The 13428-nt window shown below is 39.0% G+C and overlaps 1 protein-coding gene across 3 annotated transcripts in view; it reads right to left on the reverse strand.

The window, feature by feature from the left end:
• GRM3 (glutamate metabotropic receptor 3) overlaps positions 1–13428 on the reverse strand; it is a 241751-nt gene that overhangs the window by 79168 nt on the left and 149155 nt on the right. For all 3 annotated transcript variants that reach the window (XM_021063473.2, XM_021063475.2, XM_021063472.2), the window contains one exon: positions 5023–5878. In XM_021063473.2, the coding sequence (XP_020919132.1) occupies positions 5023–5878 (856 nt within the window). The remainder of the gene's footprint in view (positions 1–5022; positions 5879–13428) is intronic.

Consider the following 13428-nt stretch of genomic DNA (forward strand, 5'->3'; position numbering starts at 1 on the left):
TCGTTCTGGTGACCAGCTGCTGGTGTCAGCTCCATAGAGCAGAGGTGCCATCAGCCTTGTTTACCATTGGGTCTCCAGGTCCTGGCATCAAGTCTAAACTTATCTGTGGGATCAATGGCTAAATTAGGACTTGATGGGTTGCTCTGTCACCTATTTATGATGTGATCTTGGATGAATTTCCTGTGTGTACATTTCTCAGCTTTTCCATTCTCAAACACTTTAGCCCAGCTCTTCGAATCACACAAAGGAATGCTAGGAGTGTTATTCCCAAGAGGATGCTTATTTGATGCTGGCTGTGTCTTGGAGCACCTCTGACAGTGTGTACAGTAAGTGGGAACTCTTTCTTTTTTCTTTTGAATTGGGTGTACTCTGGTGACCACGTCACCCTGGCAGTTGAGTTCACTTTTATGTGCTTTAGTAAGTGAAGATCATCATGCTGACATCCTGAATTTCCACCTCTGTCAAGTGAGGAGTAGAAGCAAGTTCATCTTTGAGGAAGGCCTTTTGTAACTCTATGATTTTAGTCTATTCCATTCTCTGGAACTTGTCTCAGAATAAAAAGGGAGAGAGATTGTACTGTACTAGAAGCATGCAGAATGAGAATGACTTTGCCTTTCTTTAAATGTTTAATAGCCCCTTCTGTTTCCTCTGATTTTAACTGCCTTGGGTAGTGTGAGCTTTCCTTTTACATGATGACCATATGAGATCTTATTGGAAATAATTTTGGAAAGTCACATGGCACCAGCATAATTCTCATGTAAATATTTATTTTAGAATCCTGTATGACATGGCTCTTTCAGATGGAAAAATTTTACTAATAAAAAGTGCCTTAAAACTTTTTTTTTTAATATCCAAAGGTTTAGTTTTTAAGGCTCAGCTTCCAAAGTTTGGGTGTTTTATGAATCATCTTAGCTCCGAATAATTGAGAAAGTGGCCCAGGAGTATGAAAGGGATCATAAAAAGAAGAAAGATCTTTCGAATTTCTTTTTTTTTTTTTGCACCCACAGCATGCGGAAGTTCCCAGGCTGGGAGTTGAATTGTAGCTGCAGCTTCCAGTCTATGCCACAGCCACAGCAATGCCAGATCCGAGCTGCATCTGTGACCTACACCACAGCTCATGGCAACGCTGGATCCTTAACCCACTGAGCGAGGCCAGGGATCAAACCCGCATCCTCATGGAGACTAGTCTGGTTCTTAACCAAATGAGCCACAATGAGAACTCCTTGAAATAGATAGGTTAATGAACAAAATATTTACATTTAATTTTCACAAAAATAATCATAAATCTGCTGATTATTTATCTTATTCCACATCCCTTCAGTAAACATTGATACAGTGCCCAACTCTGTGTCGGAAAATGTGTTGGGTATTTGAGATCAGAAATGAAATATTTGTTTTCTGCCTTGAAAAAGCTCATGGATATAGAGAAGGAAATATGAATTTGGGTGTTAAATGCTATTCTTAATCAACAAATATTTACTGAATGCTGATGATGCTTGGGTTACATCAGTGAGAAAAACTGATAATTCTTGCTTTCATGGAGTTTATATTCAAGTATAAAGATCAAACCATAAAGAATAAACCTGAAAATATGAAATGAAGTGGTATGAGAGAGGGTGAAAAATCACGGAGTACAAAAATGCAGAGCAGGTTAAAGGGAAATAGGGGCATGTGCAGTGGGGGTCGCAGGCAGAGCACTGCAGCCTTAAGAAGGCTATCCAGCTTGACAGAAGTAAGGGGATGAATTAACTATAGGAATGGGGAAAGGACATTTTACAGGCAGAGAGAACTGGCAGTGGAAAAACCCTGAGTTTGGAAACAAGGGTGTCTGGAGTGAAGTGAGCAAGAGGGAGAGTAAATGTGAAGACAAGAAAGCAGCAAAGGGTGGGGAGGGCAGGTCAAGTAGGACCTTCAAGGACATTGAAAGGACTTTGACTGTGAGTGACATGGGGGGACTCCCTAAGATGCTCCCTGAGTCATGGAGTGACTTTCTCTGATTTGTATTTTAAAAGGGCATTCCTAGCTATTGTATGAGGGCTGGGTTAGAGATGGGAAAGTCAATGAGGAGGCTATTCCAGAAATTCAGGTTTGAGGTGTTGGTGGCTTGGACAAGAGTAGTAGCAATTGAGATAGAATAAGTGAAGGTGTTAGGTAGGGCAGAAGAGGATGGGGCGATGGTATTTGAGGTGGAGGAAATAGCATATACAGAGGGCACACACAGAGGCCAAAATAAAGGCGGGATGTGCTTGGCAAACAGCGAGTAGCCTTAATGGCAGGAAGGGTGAATACCAGGTGTATGGCAGGAGATGCCTCTAGAGGGGCAGACAGATCAGATCTCACACCAGGAGAGTTCACTGTTTAGAAGAATTTTTAACAAAACATAGTTTGGCAAAATCTCCCTTGTAAAAGGAATATTCACACTGGGTTAACTTTAAGAAATATTCATGATGGCCATTGCTGGAACTAACTAGTATGAATGTACCAAGGAACTGAGGAGTATTCTCAGGAGGCTGTGCTCTTCCATCCTGTGGGGACTAGAGCGATAAGGGGATGGGCTACAAGTGCCAGTTAGAAGAACTGTGGAGTATATGCACTGAGTCCAAGCAGATGGCTGGAAGAGGCCTTTGGATCTGAGCAAAGATTGTGTACAGTTTGCTACGTTCACTACTGTCTAGTCCACTGCCTCATTATTCAAGTTAGAAAATCAGGAAATAGGATTTCAGGAAAAAAAAACAAAAACAAAAACACGTGAAACAAACCTGCTTTTGAATGCTAAGTTGGCCTTATTTTTAAAATGTACTTATTTAGCTAACTTAGCATCTCAGTGTCCTTCCATACTAAGGAATTTTTATTATCCAAGTCTCATTGCTCTGCATATTTACCTGGTGGCTGGTCTAAATTCTTCCTCTTTTTTTTTTTCATTTGAATCTATTTTTCACCCCTCTATTCTCTTCAGAGATGGAGAATAAATAACAATGTCGAGCAAATTGAGAAGGCGAAAATTGCACTTTGTGGTCAGGTCTGTACAGCCAAACTAAATTGTAGAATCAAAGCCAATAATTGAACGAGAGAGACAAAAAGAAGATACTGTTATTGTATTCGGCCAAAAAAATGGCCTTATTTCTTCAGTTTTCTTTGCCATTTAAGATCGATTCAGTGAAACGAAGGAAATTATTTTGGTTACATAAAACACCTTACAAGGGCTCTCGAATATCCAAGAGTTTTCTTTGTATTTGCTGTTGATGAGTGGATATATTTGTATATTTGCATACTAAGGAGAAAAGAATGAACTAGAATGACAGTGGTGATTAAGTACTTGTGATGAATAAAGATAAATGATTACCCACAGGTAGTCTGAAAAGGGAGGAGGATGCTTGTCTTATTCATCTTTAAGAATAAGTACACTGTAGATGCTATTTATAGATACCAGCGTGTTCACTTATATCTGTAGTAAAGATATATCTATATTTTTTTGGAATTTTGAAATAAATCCTGAATGTGTGTGTATGTGTGTGTGTGATATCACACATATATTCCTATATGGAATATGTCTGTGGGAATATAGGGCACAGGAAAGGTTTTATCTTTCCCATTTGCAGTGGTCATTCTAATGGTAAGAGATGCTGTCCATCAGATGAATAGGAGGGAATACTCACATAAATTGTTTCCACTACTTTTGGCTCTCTCAGGGTAGAATGAAGAAAAGAAGTGCAAAAATGCAGGCGGATAAATTTTGTGCTGCTTTTCAAGAGTAGTTCAGGGGTTAGAGTTCTGAAATAGGAGCTAGTTGTCACGGGGTCTTCTCTAAGTACTACCAGTGATTTTTCAGGCCATTTGACTTCTGAGTGATTATAAAGACAATATGAGAACTGCCACTTGCTCCAATGATAGTATGATTTGAGCATACAAACTTAAATGTCTTGGATGATCAATCAATTGAAACAGAGTGTGCAGACTAGAATGATGCCCTGGTGGCTTGGGAGATTAGTAGCAATTTAGACAAATGAAAGCATTGTATCACTGTAATATTTTTGGTGTCAAAAATCTTTTTTTTATGTAATGATTTTTATTTTTTTTCATTATAGCTAGTTTTCAGTGTTCTATCAATTTTTTACCAGTGTCAAAATCTTTTACGCTCAATGACATTACTCACCATTTTGTGATTTGAGATTAAGCTAAAATTCCTAGAACCAGTACCTTGATGCACAGATAACACATAAATCTTAGGAAAAAAAATGCAACTCTAAAGATCTTATGCTTTGTATATTAATAGTGCATTAAAATGCAGTACTATATTTAGAAATGTTTGGACCATATTTACAAAAAAACAGAAAAGCAGCAAAAGCTACTTTGAATACACCTTTTTGGATGTTCACGTCAGTATCATAATGACTTTCTTCAGTCTTCAATTTGCTTACATTCAAGCTCGCAGAAAAAGAGTTTCACTTCGTAATGTAATTTAAGAAAATCCTCAACTCTTAACACTGACATAGAAATGTTTCTGTACAGCAGAAGACATAAACTCAAATGCCTGGAAATCATCATGGTCAGAGTATCTTTCCTTTTCCTTCCTTAATTAGGATCTGGAAAAAGGGTGACTTTTTTCTCTCCCCCACTGTGAAAATTATGAGACTCCTTTGCTCAAATCAGCCAGAAGGAAAGCTTGAAAGTTCACGTTCCTTAGAGAGTTGCAAATTCTGCTAAGACGATTAAATAATGCCCATATCACTTGTGTCATATTCTACAGCTAATAACAAGAAAGAGCAAATGTAGCATTGCCCCCATCTAGGCAGCTACCATAGATCAGCCCAGACTACTGAGCCTTTCAATTTCATACAGGGTGGTGTGCCGGCCAAGATATTCACTTGAAAGTATGCAAGAATGTTAAAAAGCCATCATATTGCCTCTTGGAATATTTCACAGTTTAAAAAAGATCTCTGGGGTGGGGGGGGGTAGAGGTATTTGATTCCTTTTTGATTCTACTCTTTGTATGTAGAAGACGATTAAGGGTTCCTTGCTTACCTGTGAAGTTAATTTTCAGCAAGTAATCCTTGTATAACTTCTTTCCGTCCAGGATCTTCATGGCATCGCAGAGCTTGGTGGTGTTGGGACAGAGGGTGCGCTGCATTTTGTGCAGGGCGTGGGCCATGGCATACACTGCATTCACCACAAACATGATCTTGGATTCTTGTTCGTAGTTGCTGCTGTCAATGGCCAGGTGCTTGTCGCAAGGGCGCCGGTGATTGTGCTTGTTCTGGAGACTGCACTGGAATTTCTGCTCCCAGAAGTCCCGGAACCAGGGATTGCGGTGGTTGTTGTAGGGGTTGAGGCTCTGAAAGTAGCGATCAAATTGGCGGACGGGTTGAGAAGCCAGCTCCAGGGTGATGGCGCCATAGGCCACGTGCTCACTGCCCTTGATGATGCTCTCCTGTGCGCCCCAGCCATCGCTGGCCACCCAGGTGAAGGAGGCGTTGGCGCGACTGGCAGCAGCGATGAGCTCGCGGGAGTCATCGCTGCGCATGAAGAGGACCACAACGCGCGCATTGGGCTTCTGCAGCAGCTCACGGATCACGCTGTCATAGGACTTGCGGATGTTGGAGCGACCCACCTTCTCCGCGGTGGCGATGCAGATGTTGCGCAGGCGGGCTTCCTGCTCAAAAGCCTCGATCCCTGTCTCCCCGTAGTCACCCTCGGAGGCCACGGTGGACACGTAGGTCCAGTTGAAGAAACGCAAGATCTCAGCCATGGCTTTGGCCTGGTAGAAGTCGGGGGGCACAGTCCTGGCAAAGTAATCATAGCGCGACTTGTCGCTGAGTTTGGCACTGGTGGACGCGTAGCTTATCTGTGGGATCTGGAAGAGCCTCAGGAGGTTGGCCACCTGGGGGAAGGAGACAGGGGAGGTGCCATTTTTAGAAACTCAGAGGAAACTGTACACGAAAGATGAAATCTACCAGTCGTTTACCCAGCTCCTTTTTCCCTTCTAGATCGCTAAGCTTTTCGTGATACTTTGCCAGATGCTTCCCTGGATACTGGGCCTTAGAGAGCAGGTTCCAGGCAGGTAAGCCATGCCTTGGGAAAATACAAAGAGTAAGAGAAGGGCATTCTTCTCGTTCCTCGACTTTATACTAGACCCTGGACCAGGATCAATCCTGTTCAGGTGTTCTCAATGGAGCTGTTTAAATTTCTGGGGTCCTCCTATAACTCAGTTAAACAATGAACTACAGTGAATTGGCCAAATTTGGTTTTTAGACAACTTGGCTGCAGTTGTATAGAAAGATCCTGGGTGTTGCCTCATTCTCACTTCCCCCTCTTTTAGCTAAAAACAGCAGTCTCTGAAAGAGTTTAATTTGGGAACTGTATGCCACATGGACAGTCCAAATTAGACATTTATTATCTAGGTTAAGCCAAAAAAAAAATCAATTATTTTTGGTCCACCCCAAATTTTAGGTATACACTCTTCTAAACTTCTGAAGAGCTTGACTAACACTTTTTTTTTTTTTTTTTTTTTTTTTTTTTTTTTTGCCTTGTAAAATTTTTGTTTCTGCTTGGACTATGTGAAAAGAAAGCATACAAATACCATATTCTTATGGTATTTTTAATTTAAAAGCAAATATAGAAGTATTGAGGACCTTGTCAAAAAAGAACCAATTACTTTAAAATGTTTAAAGCTTATTATGACTCCAAATGTAAATTTCTTATAATTTACCTATTAATAATATTTTACTCTTTTTATTTATTATGGAATAAAAAAGGAAAATGATGCTAGTTTATTAAGGAGCATTTTATGCATCAAGTATTTGTATAAGTATACATTTTAAAATAGGTACAGGAGTTCCCGTTGTGGCGCAGTGGTTAACGAATACAACTAGGAACCATGAGGTTGCGGGTTCGGTCCCTGCCCTTGCTCAGTGGGTTAACAATCCGGCGTTGCCGTGAGCTGTGGTGTAGGTTGCAGACGCGGCTCGGATCCCGTGTTGCTGTGGCTCTGGCGTAGGCTGGCGGCTACAGCTCTGATTAGACCCCTAGCCTGGGAACCTCCATATGCCGCGGGAGCGGCCCAAGAAATGGCAAAAAGACAAAAAAAAAAAAAATAAAAAAAAAAAAAATAAAATAAAATAGGTACACAGATTATATGTAAATCTAATAAGTTTAATTTTCTTTTTCCTGGCTACCTCACATATTCTGAACATTTCTTTATCTATACTGACTTAAGTTATATAATATACTAAGTGGATTTTAATCAGAAACCACCTTGAATATTCCAATATTCTCTATGAGTACTTTGAAAATTTCCTTCTGGAAATTGTGGTTTCAGGTTTATATTTGACATGTAGGAGGCACAGCTTGAAATAGGCAGCTGTTAGCAAAGAGCACAAGTAACATAAAACAACTGACATCTGAGTCCTGATTAATCATCATTTCATCTGGCAACAGAAACCAACAGCCAAGTTCACACACAGCCATACAGCATGTTCTTGAAGATCTGGCTTGCTATTAAAACCACCACTTAATGTAGCCCAGAGGTATCAAAAATGTTTTCTGTATCTTTTCAAATCCTGGTACTTCTCACTTAACCGTAGACAAAACGGCAAGAAAAGTTGGCACTTAGCATGCAATATAATGCAAATTTAGGACCCAGATCTTTCTTGCATTTGGTAAAGACTTTTTTTTTTTAAATATTCTGGGATGTGAATTTTAGGGAACTGAGGTGAGTAGATGGGTGAGTGGATGAATGCTAGTATGACATTTATTTTTCTCTCTTCTCAGGACTAGAGACACTGAATGCAGTGGCATTTACTGAATCATTTGGACATGGGAGCATTGCTTGTTTGCTCAGGCTGATTGAGATGGCATGGAGCCAGGACTGTCATTACTTCTATACTGAGTACCTGGCTTCTTTGGGATGTGAGTACCACTATGGTTGACTGGTGATAAGAGCCCTGTCTGTGCATAGGCTTGGCTTGATTGTGGAGTTCCTGGCTAGCACTCGAGAGGCCGTCTCTTCTGGACACCACAGTTTTCTAATCTTCAAGTTCTGTTCATCAGGACCTGAACCTTTCAGGTAGGCAGGGAATAAAAGGACCTGAAAAATGCCAAGAGACATTATCTTCTGGCAGCTAGGAACCACAATGAAAGGAGCCTAAACTTCAGAAACTTTCTTCTCTCAGAGGGATATGAATATGGGGAAGCTGCTTAAGAAAAATGTTCCTGTCTTTTGACTGACTGATAGGATCCTGTGGCTTCATGTCCACCTTTAAGGATGTCTGAGAACAATTTACAAACAAGGCAGACTGTATGAGAGAATGAACTAAACATAGAGGATGGCAGTATGGAAAAGGTTCTCTGGGCTGCAAAGGGGCACAAAGAGCTGTAATATGTTTGGGAAGGTGATGGGTTAAAATAAGACTGTAGCCATTGCCATCATTTTAAGGATCTTTATCTGATAGATACATTGTTATATATAAAATACAACAAAGACCTACTGTGTGGCATAGGGAACTCTACTCAATATCTTGTAATAACCTATAATGGAATATAATCTGAAAAAGAATAGATATATAGGTAGATATAGATAGATATAGATATGTATAACTGAGTCATTTTTCTGTACACTTGAAGATAATTCAACTTCAGAAATCAAGTATACATAAAAAAAAGAAAATAGTTATCTGTGTGTGTGTTTAATGAGGAAACGATAGCTTACTTGAGAAAAAGGAGTCACATTTAGTGAGCTAAACATGAGACTGCAACCCTAGTAAAGAAGTAAATATATGAATCACACAGAGTGAGTAGCAAGGAGTAATCAATTGTCTAATCAAAGGTATGTATATGATGGTCAGAGTTATATTAGAAAAACATGTAATGTAAATGAATGATAGAGGCAAGTGTTGAAGTTCTTTTATTATGGTAAACTGTTCATATTAAAAGCAGTTTCCTTAGAAAGAGTAAAGTGACTAATATGAAAAGTAAACAACACAGGAATCAGCAGATTATAAATCTCCCTTTCTTTTGCACCTTCACCCATCCCAAGATGATTTCTAGAGAAAAATTAAGTTCTTAGTTTGTTTTGTGCATTTTCAAAAAATGTATTTATTCCACTGTAAAACCAGTTACTAATGTACTGTGTGTGTATGTATATATATATATATATATATATATATATAGAGAGAGAGAGAGAGAGAGAGAGAGAGAGAGAGAAAGACACACTTATATACATGTGTCTCTCTCTCTCTCTATATATATATTTTTTTCTCCTTTGACATTCACAACTGCCTTTTATGATGGATAGCATTACCTTCATTTTAGAGATGCAGAAACTGAGTTCTGCTGGATGAAGAAACTTGTTCATAATCATATGATTAGAAAGTGGGGGAAAAATCAAGATGTGGAAGCAGGTCTTTTGACCCTGAGGACAATGGCTATTCTCTCATAACCTTCTGTCTGCTATTTCCTGTGCAATTGTGAACCTGAAGTCTGAAGCACAGAAGGACACCCAGGCAGGAAGAATAGGAGAAGAACTGAAGCAAAGTTGTGGTAATTGCTATTATGAGCTTTCTTTTAACGTCAAACTTAAAACTGGGGTTGGGGGGTATCCAGAATATTGTCAGCTGGATGTTTCCTGTCTCATTTGCCTAAAAAGTGGGCATCTCCAAATGCATCTAAATTGCTTTACTGGCTATATGGTTTCTTCTTTGGAAGCATGAAAAAATAAGGGGACTTCTACTTTGGACATAATTTAAAAAATAAAAGAACCATCTTAGGATGGGGAAACATGAATGTTTGGAAGAATGTTACTCAAATATAGTTCTTAGAAGGGGTAGAATGAGGAAAAACAGGATCTAGTTATAAATGCTTTAGGATAAAACGTAAAAGTTGGAATACACTTCTCATGGTTTGTGTCTTTACAAAGGTAGGTAGCTTAACAGCTAAAGGAAGTCTTGAAAAATAATCCAGACAATAGATAATAGTCTCGATAATACAGAAAAGGCAGACTCTCCAGAGAAGTCCCTGGGTTGCTTGGCTGCACTGGGGCCCTGGAGTGTGAGAATAACAAGGGGCAGGGATGGGTGGGCCCTTGGGCAGCCCTGTGGACAACATGAAAGACTGGCATCAAGCTGTGAGAATTAGGGTGATTAAAGCACATAATGTGAAAACGGAGCACAGTGATTGTTGATGTTTTGTTTTTAAATGATATTCCGGGAGAAGATGTGGTGAGAAGAGGTAGAATCACTGGAGGGAGAGCTGACTCCAGATGAGTGAAAGACACTTCCCAGTCCTTGCTTCCCCATGCTCCCCAGTGAGAATGTTTCCTAACCAGGAAATGATGATACACATGCATAGAAAAGTTCTCACACCCAAGCAGGAGAGAAGGACAAGGAAGTCCATAATCAATTGAGTTTGCCTCCAGTTCTGAGTTCTGGAAGAACTCACAGAATAAATTATGTCATCATTATTAATAATTTTTGAACAATCAATAATGGGAGGGCCCAGGGTGAATTCAGGAACTATCAATAAAGAATAAATATAAATAAATGACCATGATGTGTTTTGGTAATTTTCTAAAATAGTTTCCAATAGAGAGCATGCAAGCACTTAGAAATGAACAAAGCAATTACTAGGAATCAGCATGGAGTCACTATGAATGAATCTCACCTGAATCTTTTCAACATGAGTGGAACCATTTAGGGAGGAGCTGTGGCCATGGGACCATGAATTAACAAGGTATTGGTGACATTACTTGGACCCTTGTGAAAAAGGGAAAGGAATAGGAATTGGATGAAAAAGTTAAATATGCTAAAAGAGCATGTAGGTGGTCAAGTGAGATTAAATTTTTATCAGTGACTTTGGAAAAAATATATATTAGCTATAAGATCATTACCTTTTAGACCTAGTAGGAGCCATGAAGATAATCTAAGCCTTTCACTTTATAGGTGAAGAAACTGAAGCTCAAAGAATGAAATGGCTTTCTAAAATTTACCCAACCAATAAGTGACAAAGATAAGATTAGAGCCCAGTTTCATGATTTTTCCAAAGGAGTAGTCTCCTTTTCTGGCAATAAAGCGATATTACATATGGAGAGATGTATGTTTCTGGATTTAAATTAAAATTACAGAAGTGAAGAAAGAATAAGAAAACTAGGAAAAAATGAGCCTATAAATGCAAAGTTGAATGTTGTAAAAATCTACCAGATATCCACAGGTGGCCAAAGTCAAAGAGGGGTTATTAAGTGGTTTGCTCTCTGTAGAGTTGAATTTAGATGCACTGATATAGATGTATAATCTCCTTTAATCCTCATCATAATTTTAGGAGACTGATACTCCCATTATCCCCTTTTATAGATTGAGGAACTGAGGCACAGAGCACCTAGGGACCTTCCTGAAGAGTCTATAGGTGATAGAGATAGGATTTGCTTCCAGATATTTGACACTATGTTATCTTTCCACATTTGTTCAATCCATTCTTCAATTCAATCTCTTAACCCCTGCCATATGGGGTTCCTCTCCTTTACAATGGAGCAACAATATATTTCAAATTATATATTTTATAATTATGTATGTCTGTCTTTTTTCACTTCTGAAGTCACTGACTCCTTGATTGGAGGATCGTGAGCAACAGTTTCTTGTTATGAGAAGTATACTTTTTCATTTGTCAGTCTGTATTTTGAGATGGCTCTATGAACATTTGTTTACTAACTGACCATTGACAGAGATAAGAACAGTTGTCTAAGAAACCAGGGGAAATTTCAACTGGGTGTTTGAAAGCTTCCAGCTATAAATTTTATGACCAGATTTGGCTTTATGATTTATGTGAGAAATGTAAATTTCTGTATTTCCCTCATAGCACTCACCAAAGTAGATGGTGATTACTAGACCATTCACCAGTTCCTCTCCTAGAGTGAAATCTCTTAAGGATAGAGAATGTACACTGTTAATCTCTGTTTTCTTGATGCCTTTTAGAGCAGAGAGGTGCTCCAAGCTGTTAGTTAAATAAATGAGTTGATAAATGAGTAGATAGTCTGTTGCTAATTATAAGGATATGTTTTCTGTGGGAAAAAAAAATAACTAGCTACCCACAAACAAGCCATGTAAAGCTCCTCTCAGATATTACCTATGAACAATATTCTGTGCACTATGGATCCTTTGCTAATCATTGTCATGCTTTCACCATAATGAGATGACACAGAGACAAGGAACTGACTTTGACCTGAAGCAGAGGTTTCCATACCATTAAAGCCCATTTCTCCAAATTATCTCTGTGTAGCTAACAAGGTGTATATAAAAGGAAGACAGTATCATGCCAACTGGATCTGGCCATTGCACCAATTCCCTTTAGGCTAGAAAGGTCCTCTTTTGCCTTAAGGAAAACAAAGGGCCTTACCTATGGAGCTTTAGTCTTTAAACTACACAAACCTAATTAACATATACCAAAAGGAAGACTTCAACAAATGAACCCACACTAAGGTCTACTGGTCAGGTAAGGATTTTCTGCTGACACATACATTACAGACAAGATACATAAGCAGCCAACACTCAGAGCTCACATCAGTTGCTCATTTCTTTCTTGGGAGTATCTTTCCCATAATCAATAGCTGATTTTGGAGTGATGCCGTTGGAGGCATCCAAATAATCCTTTTCACTGTTGGAATTTTGAGTTAAAGACAAATTTATTGGGAGGTTTACTTCTTCTGACATTGCTTAGCAAGTCATGGGGACTCTTTCTTCCTAGGACTCAGGATGTCATGCTTCATTTCAATGATGCTCTGATCATGGGAACAAAAGAGTGTGAACAATGGGAAAGGGCTCAGGTAGTTGATTCCTTGATGTTGTGGAAAAGAGGGAACATGAATTGGAAATCTTAGTGAGCCACCTATGAACTTAGAAGAGGAACAAGAAGGTGTTTCATGTACTGATTCAGTCTTCCCATTCAGGGTATTCATGATGTACCCATTTCAGACATGAGCTTTGTACCTTCTCTGATGACAGTGCCAAGTTTGTTTTTCCAACAGCAGATAAAAAGGAGTATGTACATTTAGAGTCTCGTAGAAATAGGTTTCTCACTAAAGTGATTGTCCATGAAGAGATTCTTTTCGGAACTTTCATTGTTATTGGCTTCTGAGACTGTGCTAATGCATTAAAGAAGACAATAGTAGCTGGTTTTGATGTGGACCTATACTTAGCTATAAGAATTCCAGATGGTAAAGAGACATGAAATGATTACTTTCCAAGGAAAATGCTGTCTACAAAATTGAACTGTATACATTTGAAAAATAAGCCATGACTGCTGTTCTGGAGATTAGGAGACTTGATAATAATCTCCATGGGTTTGCCTTTGCATTTGGTGCGGTTCACATATATCTTTGGGGCCATTTTCTAAGAATAAGCCTGTATCTTTAATTGTGTTATCAGACACATAGTTCTGAATGCTTAG

Source organism: Sus scrofa, chromosome 9, assembly GCF_054392235.1.
Source record: "Sus scrofa isolate SSC_HxYL_T2T_F1_AM1 chromosome 9, Sscrofa_HxYL_maternal_Yorkshire_Landrace_v2.0, whole genome shotgun sequence".
NCBI lineage: Eukaryota > Metazoa > Chordata > Mammalia > Artiodactyla > Suidae > Sus > Sus scrofa.